General features: G+C 41.1%; 1 protein-coding gene across 1 annotated transcript in view; it reads right to left on the bottom strand.

Moving 5' to 3' along the window:
- Positions 1–6,633, bottom strand: part of slc25a26 (solute carrier family 25 member 26) — a 99,434-nt gene extending 92,801 nt beyond the window's left edge. Inside the window, exons 1-3 of the mRNA XM_037532439.1 lie at positions 6,483–6,633; positions 4,901–5,057; positions 2,570–2,679 (exon numbers count right to left, since the gene is read on the bottom strand). Coding sequence (XP_037388336.1) covers positions 2,570–2,679; positions 4,901–5,057; positions 6,483–6,515 — 300 coding nt within the window. The 5' untranslated portion in view covers positions 6,516–6,633. The remainder of the gene's footprint in view (positions 1–2,569; positions 2,680–4,900; positions 5,058–6,482) is intronic.
- Positions 6,634–18,061: the final 11,428 nt, after the last annotated feature.

Genomic DNA, 18,061 nt, shown 5'->3' with positions numbered 1-18,061 from the left:
GCGTCAGGACAGAATAAACCAGTAGCTTTCCATTCCACGTCCTGAAGTACGGAAGCCCTGAAAGGCCACAGATTCGGGTATTCAGATTCCGTCTTCCTGTGATTCTGAGATCACTTTATTTGCTTTCTTGAGATACTGAGTTATTTATGTCCTTATGATGACGTTACAAATGATGCTGCTTGTCATCCACTTCAGTAGCCCACCTGTACGTCAGCGGGCCTTTATCTGAAAGGGCTGTGTTTGTCAGTACAACTGATGGTGCAGTAAGGAGTCGAGCCCAGTGACTGCTGTAAAGACACTTTGCAGCAAACAATAAAGAAAACTATGTTTATGTTCATTATGACATGACGCCTTAAGACAACAAGCCATTGACATTATAACGCGACGACTCACTGAATTAAATGACTAAATTATATGAGTCCATGGCCTTTTAGGACATCCATCCCAAGACCTCATGCAAACACCTCACGCACTCAATGAAGGGTTGATTCTTTCTTAGACATTTAGCGATATGTTATATATTATATAATTGTTTTGCTCTGCTATTTAAAAGCAATTATAACTACACACTGACAGGGCTGCATGAGGCAGAGTTTATACTCTGACAACACTAAGCAATTAAACTTATGAAGCAACTAAATAACCATATTTTGGAGGAATGAATGTTTGTTAACAGCAGTGTTTCACTAGCCAGCTTGGTTTGCTCATGTTATTGACTACAGTTGTTAAAAGAGAAAACTATCAGGTGAGCACCAGATACTATGTGGTGAGCAGCAGACACTATAAGGCGAGCACAGATGTTATCAGCCAAGGACCAGATACTATGTGGCGAGCACCTGCAACTATCAGGTGAGCACCCGACACTATCGGGCAAGCACTAGATAATATGTGTTGAACACCTTATACTACCAGGTGAGCACCAGATAGTATCTGGTGCTCACCCAGTAGTATGTTGTGAGCACCCGATAATATGTAGTAAGCTGACCCAGTGGTCAGCACCAGATAATTTCAGGTGAGCACCTTATACTACCAGGTGAGCACCAGATACTACTGGGTGAGCACCAGATACTACCAGGTGAGCACCCAATACTAAGTGGTGAACACCAGATACAACCAGGTGAGTACATGACACTATGTGGTGAACACCCAATACAATGTGGTGAACACCAGATGCAACCAGGTGAGTGGCCAATACTATTTGGTGAGCACCAGATACTATGTTGTGAGCACCCAATACTATGTAGTAAGCTCTCGAAACTATGTGGTCAGCACCAGATACTAAGTGGTCAGCACCAGATACTCGTTACAAGATCATATCAGGTCCCTGAGACTAGATCAAACTACGGTTAAAGTTTGATAAATAAGCAAGAAATCCTGTCTGAAGAGACAGACCACAGGATATGACACGTTTACTATTACACACTCTTCAAAAATAAGGGTGCCAAAAGGGAGCCGTGTCATAGGGTGACCGGCCCACCCACACCCACACACACACTATATGTATACATTTTACAAACATTATAGAAGAATAATCAAATAGTAAGTCTAGTCATTTAATGGGACGACTGGTCCTGCATTCTTTAGCTAGCACTTCCACACATTTTTAGCTTTGTGCTGAAAATCGTTTCAAGTTTAGCACTCGAATCGGTCCTTTCCCTCAGTCAGGACCCCCCTCAGCAACCAGCTCACACTACAGAAAATCATAATCAATGTAAACTCGCAGTCAAACACTGCCACCTCAACGTTCTCTTCAGGGCAGTGGTGCAAAGGTCAATACTGATATGAGGTGGTTTTGGAGAGAACGTATAGATCAGTTTCGGTTAGCGTCAGCTGGCTACTAGTTTGTTTCTTGCAGCATTCTGACTGAGGAACGTTTCTCTATTTTTTTCGGAAACACCACAGCTCACCCCCTTTTTTCCATTAGCTGACACTTCTGAGGCTTGTGAATGCGCAGGGTTAAAGTCACATAGACAAACCTGGCAGCAAGAGAAATGAGAACAAATTATATTTTTTTTAGTTCTTCTCCTTTCAACTTTCAACTGATCTAGCTTATTCGCCAGGCCGCGTGTGGACCCCAAAGTTAAGAACCCCTGCCATAAAAGAACTAATTTTAGCTCTCTAAAGACCTTTTATTGGGTGGGTGTCAAAATACTCATTTTAGTACACGAGATGTGAGAGCGCCACGAACATTTTTACAGTTAAAGAACCCCCTTATAATGTAAAACCTGAACATACAAGTCAAAAACTATGTGTATTGTGTGTTTTTAGACTGTAAAGATGAGGATATACCATATAGAAGACAGTAATAGAGCACAGTAATGAACATTTTCCTGCAGCTAGTGTGAGACTGATGAACAGCATGTGGTCTGGACGCAGCTGAGTCCCAGCTGGGCCGGTCTGCCAGGGCCAAAATCACATTTTTCCCCGCTTTTTCGTTCCACCATGAACTCTCATTTACGCAAAACAGGCAAACTGCTCATCTGGACTCATAATGTGGAACGAGTGACGGCAGACGCAAAGTGCAAAAGCTGGGAAAGAAAACAAAGTGGGAGAAGAAAGGGGAACGTACGATTTCTCCGAGTGAGGCGGCGAGCATGTGCGTGACGGGAGCCATGTGTGTGGACATGCAGCCAGCGAGGAGAGACTTGGTGCCTTCGTAAGTGACGAAGAACGCCGCGGCTAGAAGCAAACAGAAACACAGGACGTTTAGGGTCAACTGGTCAGCCCACAAGATTTCAGTGATGCACTGTGTATTAGAGTTAGAAATATGCAATATGGACCGTTCCACTGTGAAAAAATCTAATTATTAAACTTAACTTTACGTTTTCAGACCTTACATACTTACAAGGATTGGTTTATGACCTATTTACACCCAATGCATTAACGGAGATAGCAATAAGCTAAATAAGTATAAAGTCATCATTTATAGCGTACTTTCTACTGCGAGGTGTCTGTCCCAAACACTACCTCCTAAATTTCAATTAGTAAAAAATAACGCTTACATTTTTTGTTTAATGTTTTGTTAAGATTTTTTGAATTAAAGTTGAGAGATTTCAATTTTTTATGAGTTTAATCTTTGAATTTACAAAAATTCATTCAGAAAATGCTCTCCTACTTTTAGTATATAGGCGTGGCCTCGTTTTAGCCACACCCCCGCATTTCAGAGCAAGAAGTGAGTCTGCATCCCTGTTTCTAAGGGCACACATTGAGTTAGACCCCATTGTTTTGAGGCAAATGCGTCCCAAAGTCTAAAATTCAAAGTGAAATATTAAGAATAGTCACCATTGAAACACACTTTGCGATTAAGTGAAAATCAGATTATGATCTGTTTAAATTCAATGCATTGAGAGACACAGCAATAAGCTAAATATATACAAAATGATCATTTGTGGGGTCCTGTTTATTGGGAGGTGTCTGTCTCAAACCTTAACCCCTAAATTTCAATGTGTAAAAATAAATCTTAGATTTTTATTTTTTGTTGCATTTTTTTTTCAATGTTGTTTTTAAAAAATAAGTAGAGTTTAAAGATTTAGATTTGTCATGAATTTAATTAAAAAATTAAATCTGGCCACATGATGAGCAGTTAGAGCCCATTGTTTTTTAATTAAATGTGTCCCAAAGTCTGTAAATCAGTGTGGAACAGTAACAGTTGTCCTTTCCGAAACACACATTTTCTCTTATTAAGTAAAGGTTTATGTGTTTTAACGAAAACATAATAACTAACTGTTCAAACCTGTGTTTGCTAGCAATGTACAGTCTAGAGTTTTTGAATTCTGCTCAAAATTAGCTAAAAGAGTCACTACTGAAACAGTCTGTAAAGGTTTGGTAGTGTTAGGATTGTTTTGACAGTGACAGAATGGAATGTCCAATCCTGTCGTTTATTAAAATGTCCTTTATTTTAATAAACGAAACATAATTAAAGTACAGGGTCACTCAAAGCAAAATGATTTTAGCTGATTTTTAGTCCAATCCAATCAATTAAATGTCTGAATCCAATCACAGGTACTATTTCATTTGTTTATTTCTGATACCAACATCATTACTTCATAACGTATATACACCACTCACAAAAAGTCAGGGGTGTTTGGATTTCGGGTGAAATTTCAGGATGAACCTAAAACGCACTCTAACCTTTACAGGTGAACTTAATGTTCTCTAAACTTTTGAATGCACATGCCCAGCTGTTCAGTGTTTCAGTACTTTTTGCACAACTTGCTGGTCTCTATAAAGGAGCTTAACGGCAAGGTGATGGTGGTGGTGGTGTTACAGTGTGGGCAGGCCAGTCTAGTCAATACAGAACTGCCCTACACTTTGTGAATGGTACAGTGACCAGCCCATACTACTGAATAACATCATTAATCCAGTCACTGTGCCTCTGCATGAACAACACAGGCCTCATTTCATCTTCATGGACAACAACGTTCCAGCTCATCGAGGTCACATGATTAGGGAACGGCTGCTGGAGACTGGGTACCTCAAATGGAGCAGCCTGCACTTTCTCTAGACCTGAATCCCATAGAAAACCTATGGGATCAGCTGAGTCGCCATGTAGAGGCTCATAACTCTGTACCCCAGAACCTCAATGACCTGAGGGTCGCCCTTGAAGAAGCGTGGGATACCAAGCCTCAGCAGACAATGAGTCGACTCATGAACAGCATAAGACATCGTTGTCAAGCTGTAATTGATGCTCAAGGCACTACTTTCATGATATAATATCACTGTAGTGTGAACTTTTTACGTTTTCCATAAATTTCACCCAAAAGCCAAATATCCCAAACTTTTTGTGAGTAGCGTATGCCAAATTTTCCTCTGCTGCCCTGGCCAGGTTAATGTAATACTAAAATTCGCTTACTAAATATGATGGAGGGTGGTGCACCGAATGAACCTGAATGAGACATACCATTAGGAAAGGAGCCGACAGCTGCAGAAGGGACTCCAGCGTAGATGCCCCTAAAGCCCCCAGCCTTATAGAAACCCTGCTGGCTCTGTAAGCGGGTTTTAATAGTATCCAGAGGGAAGAGGGTGAGGTCTACACACATGCCAGCACAACCTCCGCCCTAGGGGGCAGAAAAAGACCCGCACTGAGTGGATTGCTGAAGACAGTGTTAGAATAAAACAAAACAAAAAATAAGCAAGAACATGTAAAGATGCTTCAACAGAGGCACAAGCACATCACGCCAAAAGGTATAAACACGCCCAGATGTGCTGGGTCAAGTTCTGAGGCAGCTGAAGTTCAGAAGCCACAGGAAAAAAACAGATTTTGATGAAAGAAAGTGACTTGTGATGAGCTTAAAGGGCAGCTCCACCTATTTTTTCAACAGTTCTGAATAATTCAGCTCTTGAGATGTAAACAGAGTCATTCAAAGTGGTTTGATGTGAAGTGGTTTATTGTAAAGGGTCAGATTTCTTTACAGTGGTGGTGACAGGAGCCAGCAGTCCCAATGTCTACAACATAAATATAGCCATTGTACGTACAATCCAACACCGATACATGTCTTCGGTGTGATATGTAGGGTCGCCACTTTGGTGGTGCTGTGGTCAATAAGGGGTCTGGAGGCTCCCCATTCAACGCTCTTGGACAGCAGGCCTCAATTCCACAGTGCTAAACGTACATCTCCTCCTCCATTGTCCACCTTCCCTTTTAACCTGTTAGCCCCTCCCACATTAATTCTGGGTCACACCATTATTCTGTCTAGGGGTGAAAATGGAACAAACAATCCACACCTTAATCACTTATATACATACAATGGCCATTTTCTTCATTCATATATATTATATATTATACACACACACACACACACATACACACACACACACACACGTTTAACTGTTAAGCCAGCTGTATTTATTACATTTTCTTCTTTTACAGGTACCTGCCTCCCACCTCGCCTGGATCCCCCCTGGACCTCAAGCAAGAAGAAGCTTAAATGAATATAATTAAGTGCCTGTCATAATAAAAGTCACCACAGTATTTATTGAGGAAGGGTGAACTGCAGTCTTGGTGATGTGTTAGGGTAACCTGACATCACATTCAAATATACAAGCTTTTATGTTTAAGGCTGATGACGGTAAAACAGTCATAAATCTATAAAAAGGGAAGCTTTTTTTGGAGACTTTGCCCTACAGCACCCTGCATGTATCCCACCACCATGAATGGATCAAAACAGATGGATTAAAACACATTTTAATCAAAAACCCATCATAAAACAGTGCATCAGACCTCACAAACTACTTCATGGAACACCTTTCTGTCTGTGAGGGAGCTGTTAGAGGTGGACGTCTGGTTCCCATCACCACCACTGTGGACAGTTCTGATTCGGTAGGTTCCTCTAAAACCGAGCGTTTCACACCAAACCACTGTGAATGACTTGGCTTACATCTCAACCAGTTAATTACGTAGCCTTTTTTTAAATATTGGTGGACTTGTCCTTTAAAAGAAGTCTAACTCTCACAGCGCTAACGGATATAAAGAGGCGCTTCACCACAAGCGACGCTATAAACTCTCGCCTCTCCATGCCGCCCGGTTTTCCTCTCGGTCGTCTCTGCCTCTTTGCCTCACTGCCTCTCTGCCTCCCGACTACAACACAAACACGCTCCTGAAGGACGCAGCCATGCTGGACTCGGCGAGGCCAAGTCACGTGACGCAGGTTTCATATCCGCAGATTCGCTACAGGATCGAGCGAAACTAAAACAAGTGTACTGCGCTGTAACGTACCGGAGACAACATTTTACTACTGTAAAATATTGTTTACTATAATTATAGTTTTGTCAGAAGCTCTCTGAAGCCTGTAGGAAAAAAAAACGAAATATATATTTTTGACGAAAGCATCAAGCGCAACATCAAACTATGTTTACGGTGTTTATAGCTCGTATTCCTACCGACTTCACCGCTTCTGTTGTTAACACTTTTTTTTCATGTATTTATCTATTTATTTCTGAGGAAAAAGACCCATACCTGCACGAAATGATTAAAAGTGGGACAGCCACGTCCTCTTCCTCCACTTCACCCTCATAGGTCCAGTCAGAGAACTTGAAGGGAAGAGAATTCCCGTTCTGCAGTGTCTCCCTGTCTTCTCGAACGCTAGAGGGCGCTAACGAGCGAGTCCAAAATGATCCTTTTTTAATGGAGAATAATGCAGTCGTGTCCTGAGCCCAATTCCATTCACCCCTCGCCCCTACCGCTCAGTTTTGCGCATTCACGTCTGGGGGTAAGGTGTCCTCATTTTTGTCGCGATGGAGGGGAGGGGTGCAGCGTTAGGGCCACATGGCCCTCCTAAAGGAGGTTCTTCAGAGATACACTCTAAATAGAGTGTTATGAGGAAAAAAGAAAAACCGGCAAGACGGCTGCGCGAGCCACCAAAGAAACCCACAAATGTGACCCCAGTACCCCCCCCGAGACCCTGAGGGAGAAGCGGCTTAGAAAATGTGTGTGTATGATAGTAAAATAATTATAGTAAAACATTATAATAAACATTATAATAACTAAATGATCTTAGTTTAATGTCATTTAAATGTATTATGGTCCTTTTCTTCAAAACAGGTCTTAAAAAGTGCTCGTAGGATGCTAATGTCTCAGTAGCCAAACAGACAAGAAGCTGGTGAAAAGCTCAGTTCCAAGTGACAAGGTGACGCTCTAAACATGCCGGGTCACCAGTAAAACCAGCATATTGTCACAGTGCAAAACCAACAGGTGCCTCCAAAATGACAACAACTTTACCGGAGAGGGCAAAAACATTCTGATGTTCAACTCTCCTGGCAAAACCACGTCACCTTCATCTCAACTCCCCCGACCAGCGTTCACTGTCCCTCCGAACAGCTCGTGATTTATGGGCTGCTGTCTCGGTCTCAGTGTGAGGTTGCAGGGAGAGAGGTTAGTGTGTAACCCTGCTGTAGGTCCAGGCTGACGGTCGTCACGTCTGAGACCACCACTCACTGTTAGAGCCATCTTACCTACAATCTGTCTTTTTGAAGTGCAGTATGAGGACAGCGACCCAGCTGGGGGAATAACCCTCTCTCTCTCTCTCTCTCTCTCTCTCTCTCTCTCTCTCTCTCCCCTCTCTGTCTCTCTCTCTCCTCTCTGTCTCTCTCTCTCTTTGTCTTTCTCGTTCTCTTTCTCTCTCTCTCTCTCTCTCTCCTCTCTGTCTCTCTCTCTCTCCTCTCTCTCTTTCTCTTTCTCTTTCTCTCTCTCTCTCTCTCTCTCTCTCTCTCTCCTCTCTCTCTCCTCTCTGTCTCTCTCTCTCTCCTCTCTCTCTTTCTCTTTCTCTTTCTCTCTCTCTCTCTCTCTCCTCTCTGTCTCTCTCTCTCTCTCTCTCCTCTCTCTCTCCTCTGTCTCTCTCTCTCTCCTCTCTCTCTCTCTCTCTCTCTCTCTCTCTCTCTCTCTCTCTCTGTCTCTCTCTCTCTGTCTCTCTCTGTCTCTCTGTATTAGTCATCTACATCCTCACTAAACTTTATTGAAGTAAACTAATGTTTGTGAGAGCAGAGCGTACCTCACACAGGGGAACATAACTAAGCAAGTTTAAGTACAGCAAGCTTTTGGTCATCTTCTCATCCTCATCTGCAATTTTTTATATTATTATTAGTAATAGTATTATATTATATATAATTATATATATTATTTATTTCCTGTCAAAAATGCCCGTAAAGTACAAAGCTCCAATAGGGAAATATGAAGAAATCTGCTACATGGCCATATATGCATATATAACAAGTGGTCAGGAATGCATTTACATATATATATATATATATATGTGTGTGTGTGTGTGTGTGTGTGTGTGTGTGTGCACCGATCAGGCATAACATTCCGACCACTTCCTTGTGCTTTTTGTTCTGGTCTAGTCCATGTGCTTTCTTAGTTTTTATTCCTTCTTAGTCCAGCCCCCTTGTTTTCTGACTCCGCCCCTGATTGTTACCACCTATGTTTTCCACCTGTGTCCTGTTATCCCTTGTTAGCCCTCTTGTATTTAAGCCCTGTGTTTTTCCTGGTTGTTTGTTGGTCTTTGTATTGAATGTATTGTATGTATTGTTTGATTTGCTTGATGTTTGAAGTGTTTGGTGTTTGTTTCTTCCGGCCTCCGTTGTGTTTATCCTGCGTTCCTTGTCATGTCTGGACTGTTTTGACCCCGAGTTTGGATTTGCCCATAATAAATTTAGCTTTTCTCAGCACATGCGTCCACCTCATCATTGCTCCCCCACGTTACATTACTATATAGATGCACTTTGTAGTTCTACAATTACAGACTGCAGTCCATCTGTTTCTGTGCATATTTTGTTATGGACTGACAATAATAATAATAATAATAATAATTGTATGTATATAGCACCAGCTCAAAGTGCTTTACAGACAGGTGATAATCTAAGAGATCATTAGTATTTAATTAGGATCAGAAGAAAATTAAAACGATTAAATTAAGATAAAGATAAAGATAAACACCACAAGGCATTCAGTTTTAGTTAAATGCTAACTTAAAGAATTACGTTTTTAGGTGCTTCTTAAAAGTGAGCACTGAGCTTGACTGTCTAATTAAAGGTGAATTGAGCGCCACAGTTTAGAAGCATAACAACTAAAATAGTCTCTCAATGTTTTCTGTATTTTACAGAGGGTATCTGTAGAAGGCCACTATCTGCAGATCTTAGATTACGTGCCAGAACATAAACAGACAGTCCCTCTGTGATGTAAGCAGGAGTGATGTGATCTCTCTTTTTTGTTTTTGTTAGGATGTGCAGTGCTGCATTTTGTATGAGTTATAAGGGATGTATAGTCTTCTTAGGAAGTCTAGTAAGAAGAGCACTACAGTAATCAAGTCTGCTCGTAACAAATGCATGAATAAGTTTCTCTGCGTCGCTCTGAGATAGAAAAGGATGAACTCAGAGCTCAGAGTCCAAGATCACACCCAGGATTCATACTTCAGGTTGGTGTATGAAGCTAAAGAACCAAGTTCCTCATAAAATCATTTTTCTCTGAGTTTCTGTACCAACGATTAGTATTTCATGATTTAATTGTAGAGACGTTTGTTACATTCACTGAGAAATATCTGACACACAGCTGTTAGTCTGTCTACAGAGTCTTGATCTTCAGAAGGAATAGAAATGTATAGCTGGGTGTCATCAGCATAGCTATGAAAATTTATACTATGCTTCCTAATGGCATCACCTAGAGGTAGCATGTACAAAGAGAAAAGCAAAGGCCCTAAGACAGAACCTTGAGGGACTGCACAAGTAATAGCAAATCTTTTTGATGAATGATTTCCAAGTGAAACCATGAACTGCCTGTTACTTTAATATGATTTAAACCATTCTAAAACTGTGCCCGAGAGGCTGACTCAGCATTAAATATGCTGGATTAAAATCTTGTGGTCAACGGTATCAAAGACTGCACTAATATGTAATAAAACCAAAATAGAAGGACAAGGTAGGAGTGTGTAATAGAGTGGACAGTGAGTGGACACACTGTTGAAAAACTTCAACAACATTGCTGTGTCTGTTCCACTTGTGCCAGTGCAACACATACTAACACACCACCACCATGTCAGTGTTACTGCAGTGCTGAGAATGATCCACCGCCGAAATAGTACCTGCTCTGTGGGGGTCCATGGGGGTCCTAACCACTGAAGAACAGGGTAAAAGGGGGCTCTCTCTCTCTCTCTCTATATATATATATATATATATATATATATATATATATATATTGCCTTATATAAGATATAAGATTTCCATATAGGTTGACTGTTTTTCCTGTATGAAATTCTTCCCTCTAGTGGTAAAAATAGGAGTTGCATTTTAAATAATTGCAGTGTCAAATTATGGCTTCAAAGAAAGGCTTTCAATTTTATACACAATGGCATCATTTCACACTGTATTGTAGAAATACTTTTAAACAGACGTTCTAACAGACAGCGTAAGTTACATTAATCTGGCAGGTTCTACTTTCAGCCTCATGTAAATTGTCTGAAACATTATTAAATTATGCCACAATCCATTTCCTCTAGATCACCAAAACTGTTGAGCTCATAGTCAACTGCTACAAAATATATGGAAAAACCCAGATCCCACTCAGCTTCAACGGGATCTGGTGAACTGAGCTGGGCATAACCTGATTAAATCTTAATCAGGTTATGCCCAGCTCAGTTCACCAGATCCACCACTGCATGGACACAACCAGCAAGCTACTAACCAAGATAGTTAGTGGCTGAATTGAGTTTTGAAGCATGTAAACAACTCACAGTGAGAGTTAGCCAGGTAGACAGGGGGATTTACTACAGTGTCACAACATAACCTTCTACAGTAAACAACAAGGAGCATCCATAAGCCTCCGTTTCCATTTGTTTGCTGAGGTTCACAGCATTGAGAATTAATATTAGACACCTGATATGTTTTTATTGTGAAGTGTGCAAAACAACATGTGAAATTCATGTGACTTTTCTATAAGTTCAGTCGTATACATTTATTAACCTAATAATGAGACAGTACAGTAAGGAAAGCTCTGGGAGCACAAAATTTCATATGTGGCATGTAGCTTGACCCACAAGAGGGCAGCATTTCGTAAAGGATTTCAGTTAAACTCACAACAACTATTACACTGCAGTCGCAGCAAGCAGAAAAACTATATATAATCTCCTCAGACAGTGATTTAAATGATTTTATGATATTTATTAGATGTAATTAACTCTTCAGTGTGTGACTCTTCACAGTATCCAGTGTCCTGCATCAATGACTACCACCTTGTTGCACTCACTCCCATTATTGTCATCATGAAGTGCTTCGAGAGGCTTGACATGAGGCACATTAAAGAACAGACCACCCCCCACCCCTTGCAACTGGACCCACTTCAATTTGCACATCGCCCCAACCGCTCAACAGACGACGCCATCTCCACCAGGCTCTCACCCACCTGGACACCTATGTCAGAATGCTGTTCATAGACTTCAGTTCATTCAACGCCATCATCCCTCAGCAGCTGCTTGGAGAACTGAGCCTGCTGGGCCTGAATGTCTCCTTCTGTAACTGGGTCCTGGATTTCCTGACTGAGAGACCTCAGTTAGTCAGGATAGGTAATAACATCTCCAGCACCACCATACTGAGCACCGGTGTCCCTCAGGGCTATGTGCTCAGTCAGAATAATGAGTCAGCGTACAGAGAGGAGGTGCAGCGGCTAATGGACTGGTGCGGAACCAACAACCTGTCTCTGGATGTGGACAAAACTAAGGAGATGGTTGTTGACTCCTGGAAATCAAACTAGCCAATCAGATTATGGGATTTTATATTTAACTGCATGAGAACAGACCTCATAGACTTCAGACTGACATTATGTAGTCGCTATCGTGCCAATATAAGGAGGTCCAAGTCATGTGGCTTTCCTCTATGGGAAAAATGGGCAGTGTTCTCGAAACTTACTGCTATCGTGTTCTGTGTCCCCTGAATTACGAGCTGGGGTTGTGATAAAGTGAGCAGCATTCAGGAACGTTTGGGGAGTTCAGGCGTTTCTGAAATACTCTTTTCTTATCTGGAGTTATTCTGTGATAGCTACTGTCCAAAATTCCACCTAAAGGGATAAGTTAAGATTTCAGAGTTAAGATGTTTCTAAAATAAGGCCCCTGGTGTGCACCAAATCAGTGAACTGAGATCCCCTGAGGAGGTCAGTCTCTGTCCACTTCCAATATGAACTTTGGTATAGTTTCCTTAATGTATGAGTCCAAAACCACAGATAACTGAACCAACCAAAAATGGAATCAACCATCATCTTCTCTGCAGACTTTCTGTGGCATAGGTAATAAAACAATGTTTTGACCTGTAAAAGCACGGACCATCTCTGAAATGACCATTATGGATAGTGTTGTTTTTAAAACGAGGCTGAAGAATGTTTGTAGCCATTATAAAATGTTCCAAGTTGTCATGTTGGAACAGGAAGGTGCCGTCCCCAAAGTGTTCCCACAAAGTTGGGAGCATGAAATTGTCCAAAATCTCTTGGTGCTGAAGCTTTAAGAGTTCCTTTCACTGGAACTAAGACGCCGAGCCCAACTCCAGAAAAACATCCCCACACCATGATCCCCCCTCCACCAAACTTTACACTTGGCACAATGCAGTCAGACAAGTACCGTCTCATGGCAACCGCCAAACCCAAAGTCTTCCATCAGATTGCTAGACACACAAGAGTGATTGATCACTCCAGAGGACACGTCTCCACTGCTCTAGAGTCCAGTGGCGGTGCTTTACACCACTGTATTCGACGCTTTGCATTGCGCTTGGTGATGTAAGGCTTGGAAGCAGCTGCTCGGCCATGAAAACCCATTCCATGAAGCTCTCTATGCTGTGCTTGAGCTGATCTGAAGGCCACATGAAGTTTGGAGGTCTGTAGTGATTGACTCTGCAGAAAGTTAGTGACCTCTGCGCACTATGCCCCTCAGCATCCGCCGACCCCGCTCTGTGATTTTACGTGGCTGACCACTTCATAGCTGAGTTGCTGTCGTTCCCAATCACTTCCACTTTGTTATAGTCCCACTGACAGTTGACTGAGGAATATTTATTAGTGAGGAAATTTCACGACTGGACGTGCTGCACAGGTGGCGTCCGATCACGGTACCACGCTGGAATTCACTGAGCTCCTGAGAGCGACCCATTCTTTCACTAATGTCTGTAGAAGCAGTCTGCAGGCCTAGGGGCTCGGCTTTATACACCTGTGGCCATGGAAGTGACTGGAACACCAGAATTCAATGAAATGGTTGGGTGAGTGAATACCTGAATATAGTGTGTATATCTCCAAAATGGTAACTTTATAGGAGAAGGAAATAATGAAATTTACACACAATTTAAAGGGAACAGACATTTTCAAAATACCTCACAAAAACTGAAAAATTACAAAAATGGAGATACAAGGTTTTCTTCTGACAGCAGTGGTATATAAACTGACACGCAAAAACCATCCAAACCACCAAAATGAATCCATTGTATGATGTCATGAAAACCAAAGTATTTACATATAAACACCTATTCAGCTTAGAGCTACTAAAATATGTACATATAATATATAATCCGATATATTGTTATATTGTTATATAATCCGATATATACAGATATGTGATTATATTATATATATATATATAATATATGTATTATATAACATATATTACACCATTATACACTTATTATTACAATATAATTTATCCATCATTACATAATAATGCACCAGGTTTTTGACATTTTATGAATCAGTAAGTCACTTGGGGGCGTGCATTACAGTAATTTTACTGAAGCATATCCTTTCCTGACTTATTACTTGACAACATCACAAAACATACAAAACGAGACATATACAAAACCCACAAGGTCAGCTAAGCCAGATAGTAGCATGGCTCAGATGTCTGTTGCATATTATCCCAGTTATTTTCACCATGTGTAAGTCATATAATCTGTCCAGGGAGTTTTTCTCCAAATTACTTTTGTTTACATGTTTTGAGTCAAATATGTCAGTATGAATGTTCCGTGAACCAGAACTGAAATGCAACAGTTCATCATGTTCTGCTTTGTACCAAACAAACTACAAATATAAACACACCCTAAGTCTACTACTGGTGTTTAATACAACATCAGGTACTTTAACTGAAGGCCACTAGAGGCAGCGCAACTTAACCACCACACTTGACAAAGCTCACTGGGGTATTTTGGTGAGGTTGTCAGTCTTATAATGCCAGATACGTATGTGGCACATGCGTTGGTTAGCGTGTAGCATTCCTTTCGAAAACACCATTCATTTTTCCCACAGAGAACATGGAAGAATGTAGACATGGGGGAAAAGCTTAGATATGGAGCCCCTTGAAAGGACATGACTACTAAATGGTGGCATGACGTCCCGCAATGTTCTGTTTCTGTCATCATGAGAAAAATAACGATTTCATCCTTGATAGATGAGAAAAAAATTAAGCAATGTTCTTGGGGAAAAAAAAGACTTAGAATCCAACCAACTTCCAAGACTGAACTTTGGAAAATGATCCTTGTACAATTCTTTGCAAGGAAAAAAATGGAAGTCATTATATATAGAAGGCATACTAAATACCGAAACAACTGATGTTATGTTTATTATATTTCTTCTTTCATTTATTATACACACACATCTTCTAAGCCGCTTCACCGTCAGGGCCGTGGGGGTTGCTGGAGCCTATCCCAGCTGTCGTCAGGCGGAAGGCAGGATACACCCTGCACAGGTCACCAGGCCATGACAGGGCAGACAGACAAACAGACATACACATTCACTCACACCTAGGGACAATTTAGCATGCCCAATTAGACTTTCTAAAAACAAAGTCTTTGGACTGTTAAAGGAAACCCACACAGACCACATTGAGAACATGCAAACTCCACACAGAAAGGACCCTGGTGCCCGGCCGGGGAATCGAACCCAGGCCTTTCTTTCTGTAAGGTGACAGTGCTATCCACCCTGCCACCCCCTCTGTTTATTACAATTATTATGCATTATTACATTTATTTATGAATAAGGAAGGAATAACATAGTTCATAGTCCCATGTTCTGAATGGAAATTTTAAAAAATTCACATATTTACAGTAGCTTTTTTTTTTTTTACAGTAGTCTCTGCCACACTGCTGTTATTACACTGTAGAGCTGAGCTACAGTTTCAGGTAAATCATTACAGCAGTGTCTTCCCCATGTCAGTAAATGTTAGGGTAATTCACCTCCTGCAGCTCCATATGGCCAGTCAACCACCTGCTTCATGGTCATAATCCATGGAAGAGCTTCATATCCTTCTGCTCCACAGTGCAACAGCAATAGCAGAGCTAGTTCCTTATAAGAAATAAACATGCAAACTGAGACATACAGGTTTTATTTCTGGGTTTAAAGCTTTTACTTAAAGGGGAAAAACATAGAATTATTACATATCATTAAGATGAATGTTTTTCATTGTACTGGCACAGTGATGGACAAGGGACAGTTCTAATACATAAAATGTGTCCTCTGTATCAGTATTAGTTGTAGATTCCTACTACACAGTTTCCTGGATCGTTTCATCCATTTCACAATGCAGAATGTTACTCATATGCATGCAGTACAGACATGGTCATGACTGTGTGTCTGGTCATTTAGCTTAGCCTGTCATTGCTTTGTACTTTAATTCAGGGCCAGATTTTGCAGCTAAAACAAAAGATTCTTTTCTTGTTCAGTATTAACTTTAATTATGAATTAATGCTTAATCCAGGAGATTCGATATAAGATAAAGCATAAATAAGGGGAAAGCCTACAGGAAAAGACGTGAGAAGCAGGAGTTTCCAAAACAAGGTTCAAACGAGTTCAAGGTGATAAAAAGAGAGCTGCAGAGAAATTGAGATTCCTAACACCCACCTGGAAGACCTGGTGGACCACCAACACTGTCCCCATCAGATAAACAGCGATTAAAGCTTTCATCTTCGATAGAGAGGAGGAAATCAAGCTGCTTCAGATCTGAAAACATCCACAGGCGTTTCTGTCCATCCTTCCACTGTGAGAAGACGACTCAGTGCTGTGGGTCTGAAAGGATGTGTAGCTGTTCAAGAAGAACCTCATTGAGAAAATGAGATGGACACATCAAACAACGGAGCTGCTGGTGTTCTCAGAACAATGGACTGACCACTCCAGTTTTTCCCAGGTGAAAAGTTCATATTTGTACCTTTTCAAAATGTTTTGAAACAGAACAGAATGAAATATAAAGCCTGGAGATGAGCCGGGGTGTGTGGAGTCAACACAACTTAGGAAATATGATAATACAATTTCAATGGATTGTGGTACAATTGTGTTACCTGACTAAAGGTACTGAGACCTCCCCAGTGACAAGAGGGGTACCTCCCCAGTGACATTGAAGCAATATTATGTTTATACTGAGGTGCAATTTCTATTAAATGTGTTTTCTGCTTTTTCCTTAGTCTGAAAATGGAATAATATGTATTTAAACGTCCCTTTAACTAAAAAACGTTTGCACAATACTGTATCCACCAAATAACTACAGCTATTGAAGATCACAGTTCGACACCCTGTGAGTGAGCACTAAGCAACACAATGTTCCCATAGAAACAGTTCAGCAGGTTGCTTTGTTTACACATAGTTACACGTCTTATGAGACCATGATGTTTGCTCAGTCAGTTTGCTCAGTGATCACATGTTGTTCCTAAGCAGTATCTAATTCATCACAAATTTGGGAGCATGAAATTATCCAAAAACTCTTGGTCTGCTGAAGCATTAAGAGTTCCTTTCACTGGAACTAAGGGGCCGAGCCCAACTCCTGAAAAACAACCCCACACCATGATCCCCCCTCCACCAAACTTTACTCTGGGCACTTATTGCACAAATACTGTTTATAGGTTTATGAGTTTATATAGTTTGCATTTTAATTGCTCTGTAACAGTGAAAGATGATGACCCATCAATAGCCAAACCTGGTGGAATTCCAAAGAAGCGTCCACTACTATCGATAATAAACACAGTACAAACAACATTTCATTATAAAAGCCCTAAGGATCCTGCATTTCTCTCACTCTCTCTCTCTCTCTCTCACACTCCAATTATCACTCTGTCATTCACTTTAAACAGCTGGTGGTCCATGAGATGGAGAAAATACTCTTCGCTCTCCGCAGCTTTCTCATTCTGGCTCACTGGGCAGGTAACCCTCACTAGCACACTATACATTTGTTCTGCTGAACCTTTTATTTGCGTAAATTTGATCTCCAGTGTTTTGTATTTGTATGGTTTATTTCTTATTGCAATGTTTTAAAATGTGATTTACAAACAGACGGGTGATTTTATTAATAGCTGTCACGCATTCAGCGAAGGAGCTGGAGCAGGAGGGGAGACCACGTGATCGATCACGTGCTAGGGGACTCCATCCTAGAAAACTCCAACCCCCAGGATTCACAGACTGATCACGTGGTTTCCCCACGCACCTATCAGCGCTCTCAGTCGCCTGCTTATTGAACTCCTTCCACCTGATGTTCATCCTCTACTGATATTTAAGCAGGGAATCAGGTTGAGAACTTTGTGAAGTATTGTGTTTATAATCACTGAGCGTTCTCTAATTCTACAGTTTGGT

The sequence above is a fragment of the Pygocentrus nattereri genome, chromosome 21 (genome assembly GCF_015220715.1).
Source record: "Pygocentrus nattereri isolate fPygNat1 chromosome 21, fPygNat1.pri, whole genome shotgun sequence".
Lineage (NCBI taxonomy): Eukaryota > Metazoa > Chordata > Actinopteri > Characiformes > Serrasalmidae > Pygocentrus > Pygocentrus nattereri.
Note: the sequence above shows the minus strand (reverse complement) of the source record. Positions and strands in the feature narration are given on the sequence as shown.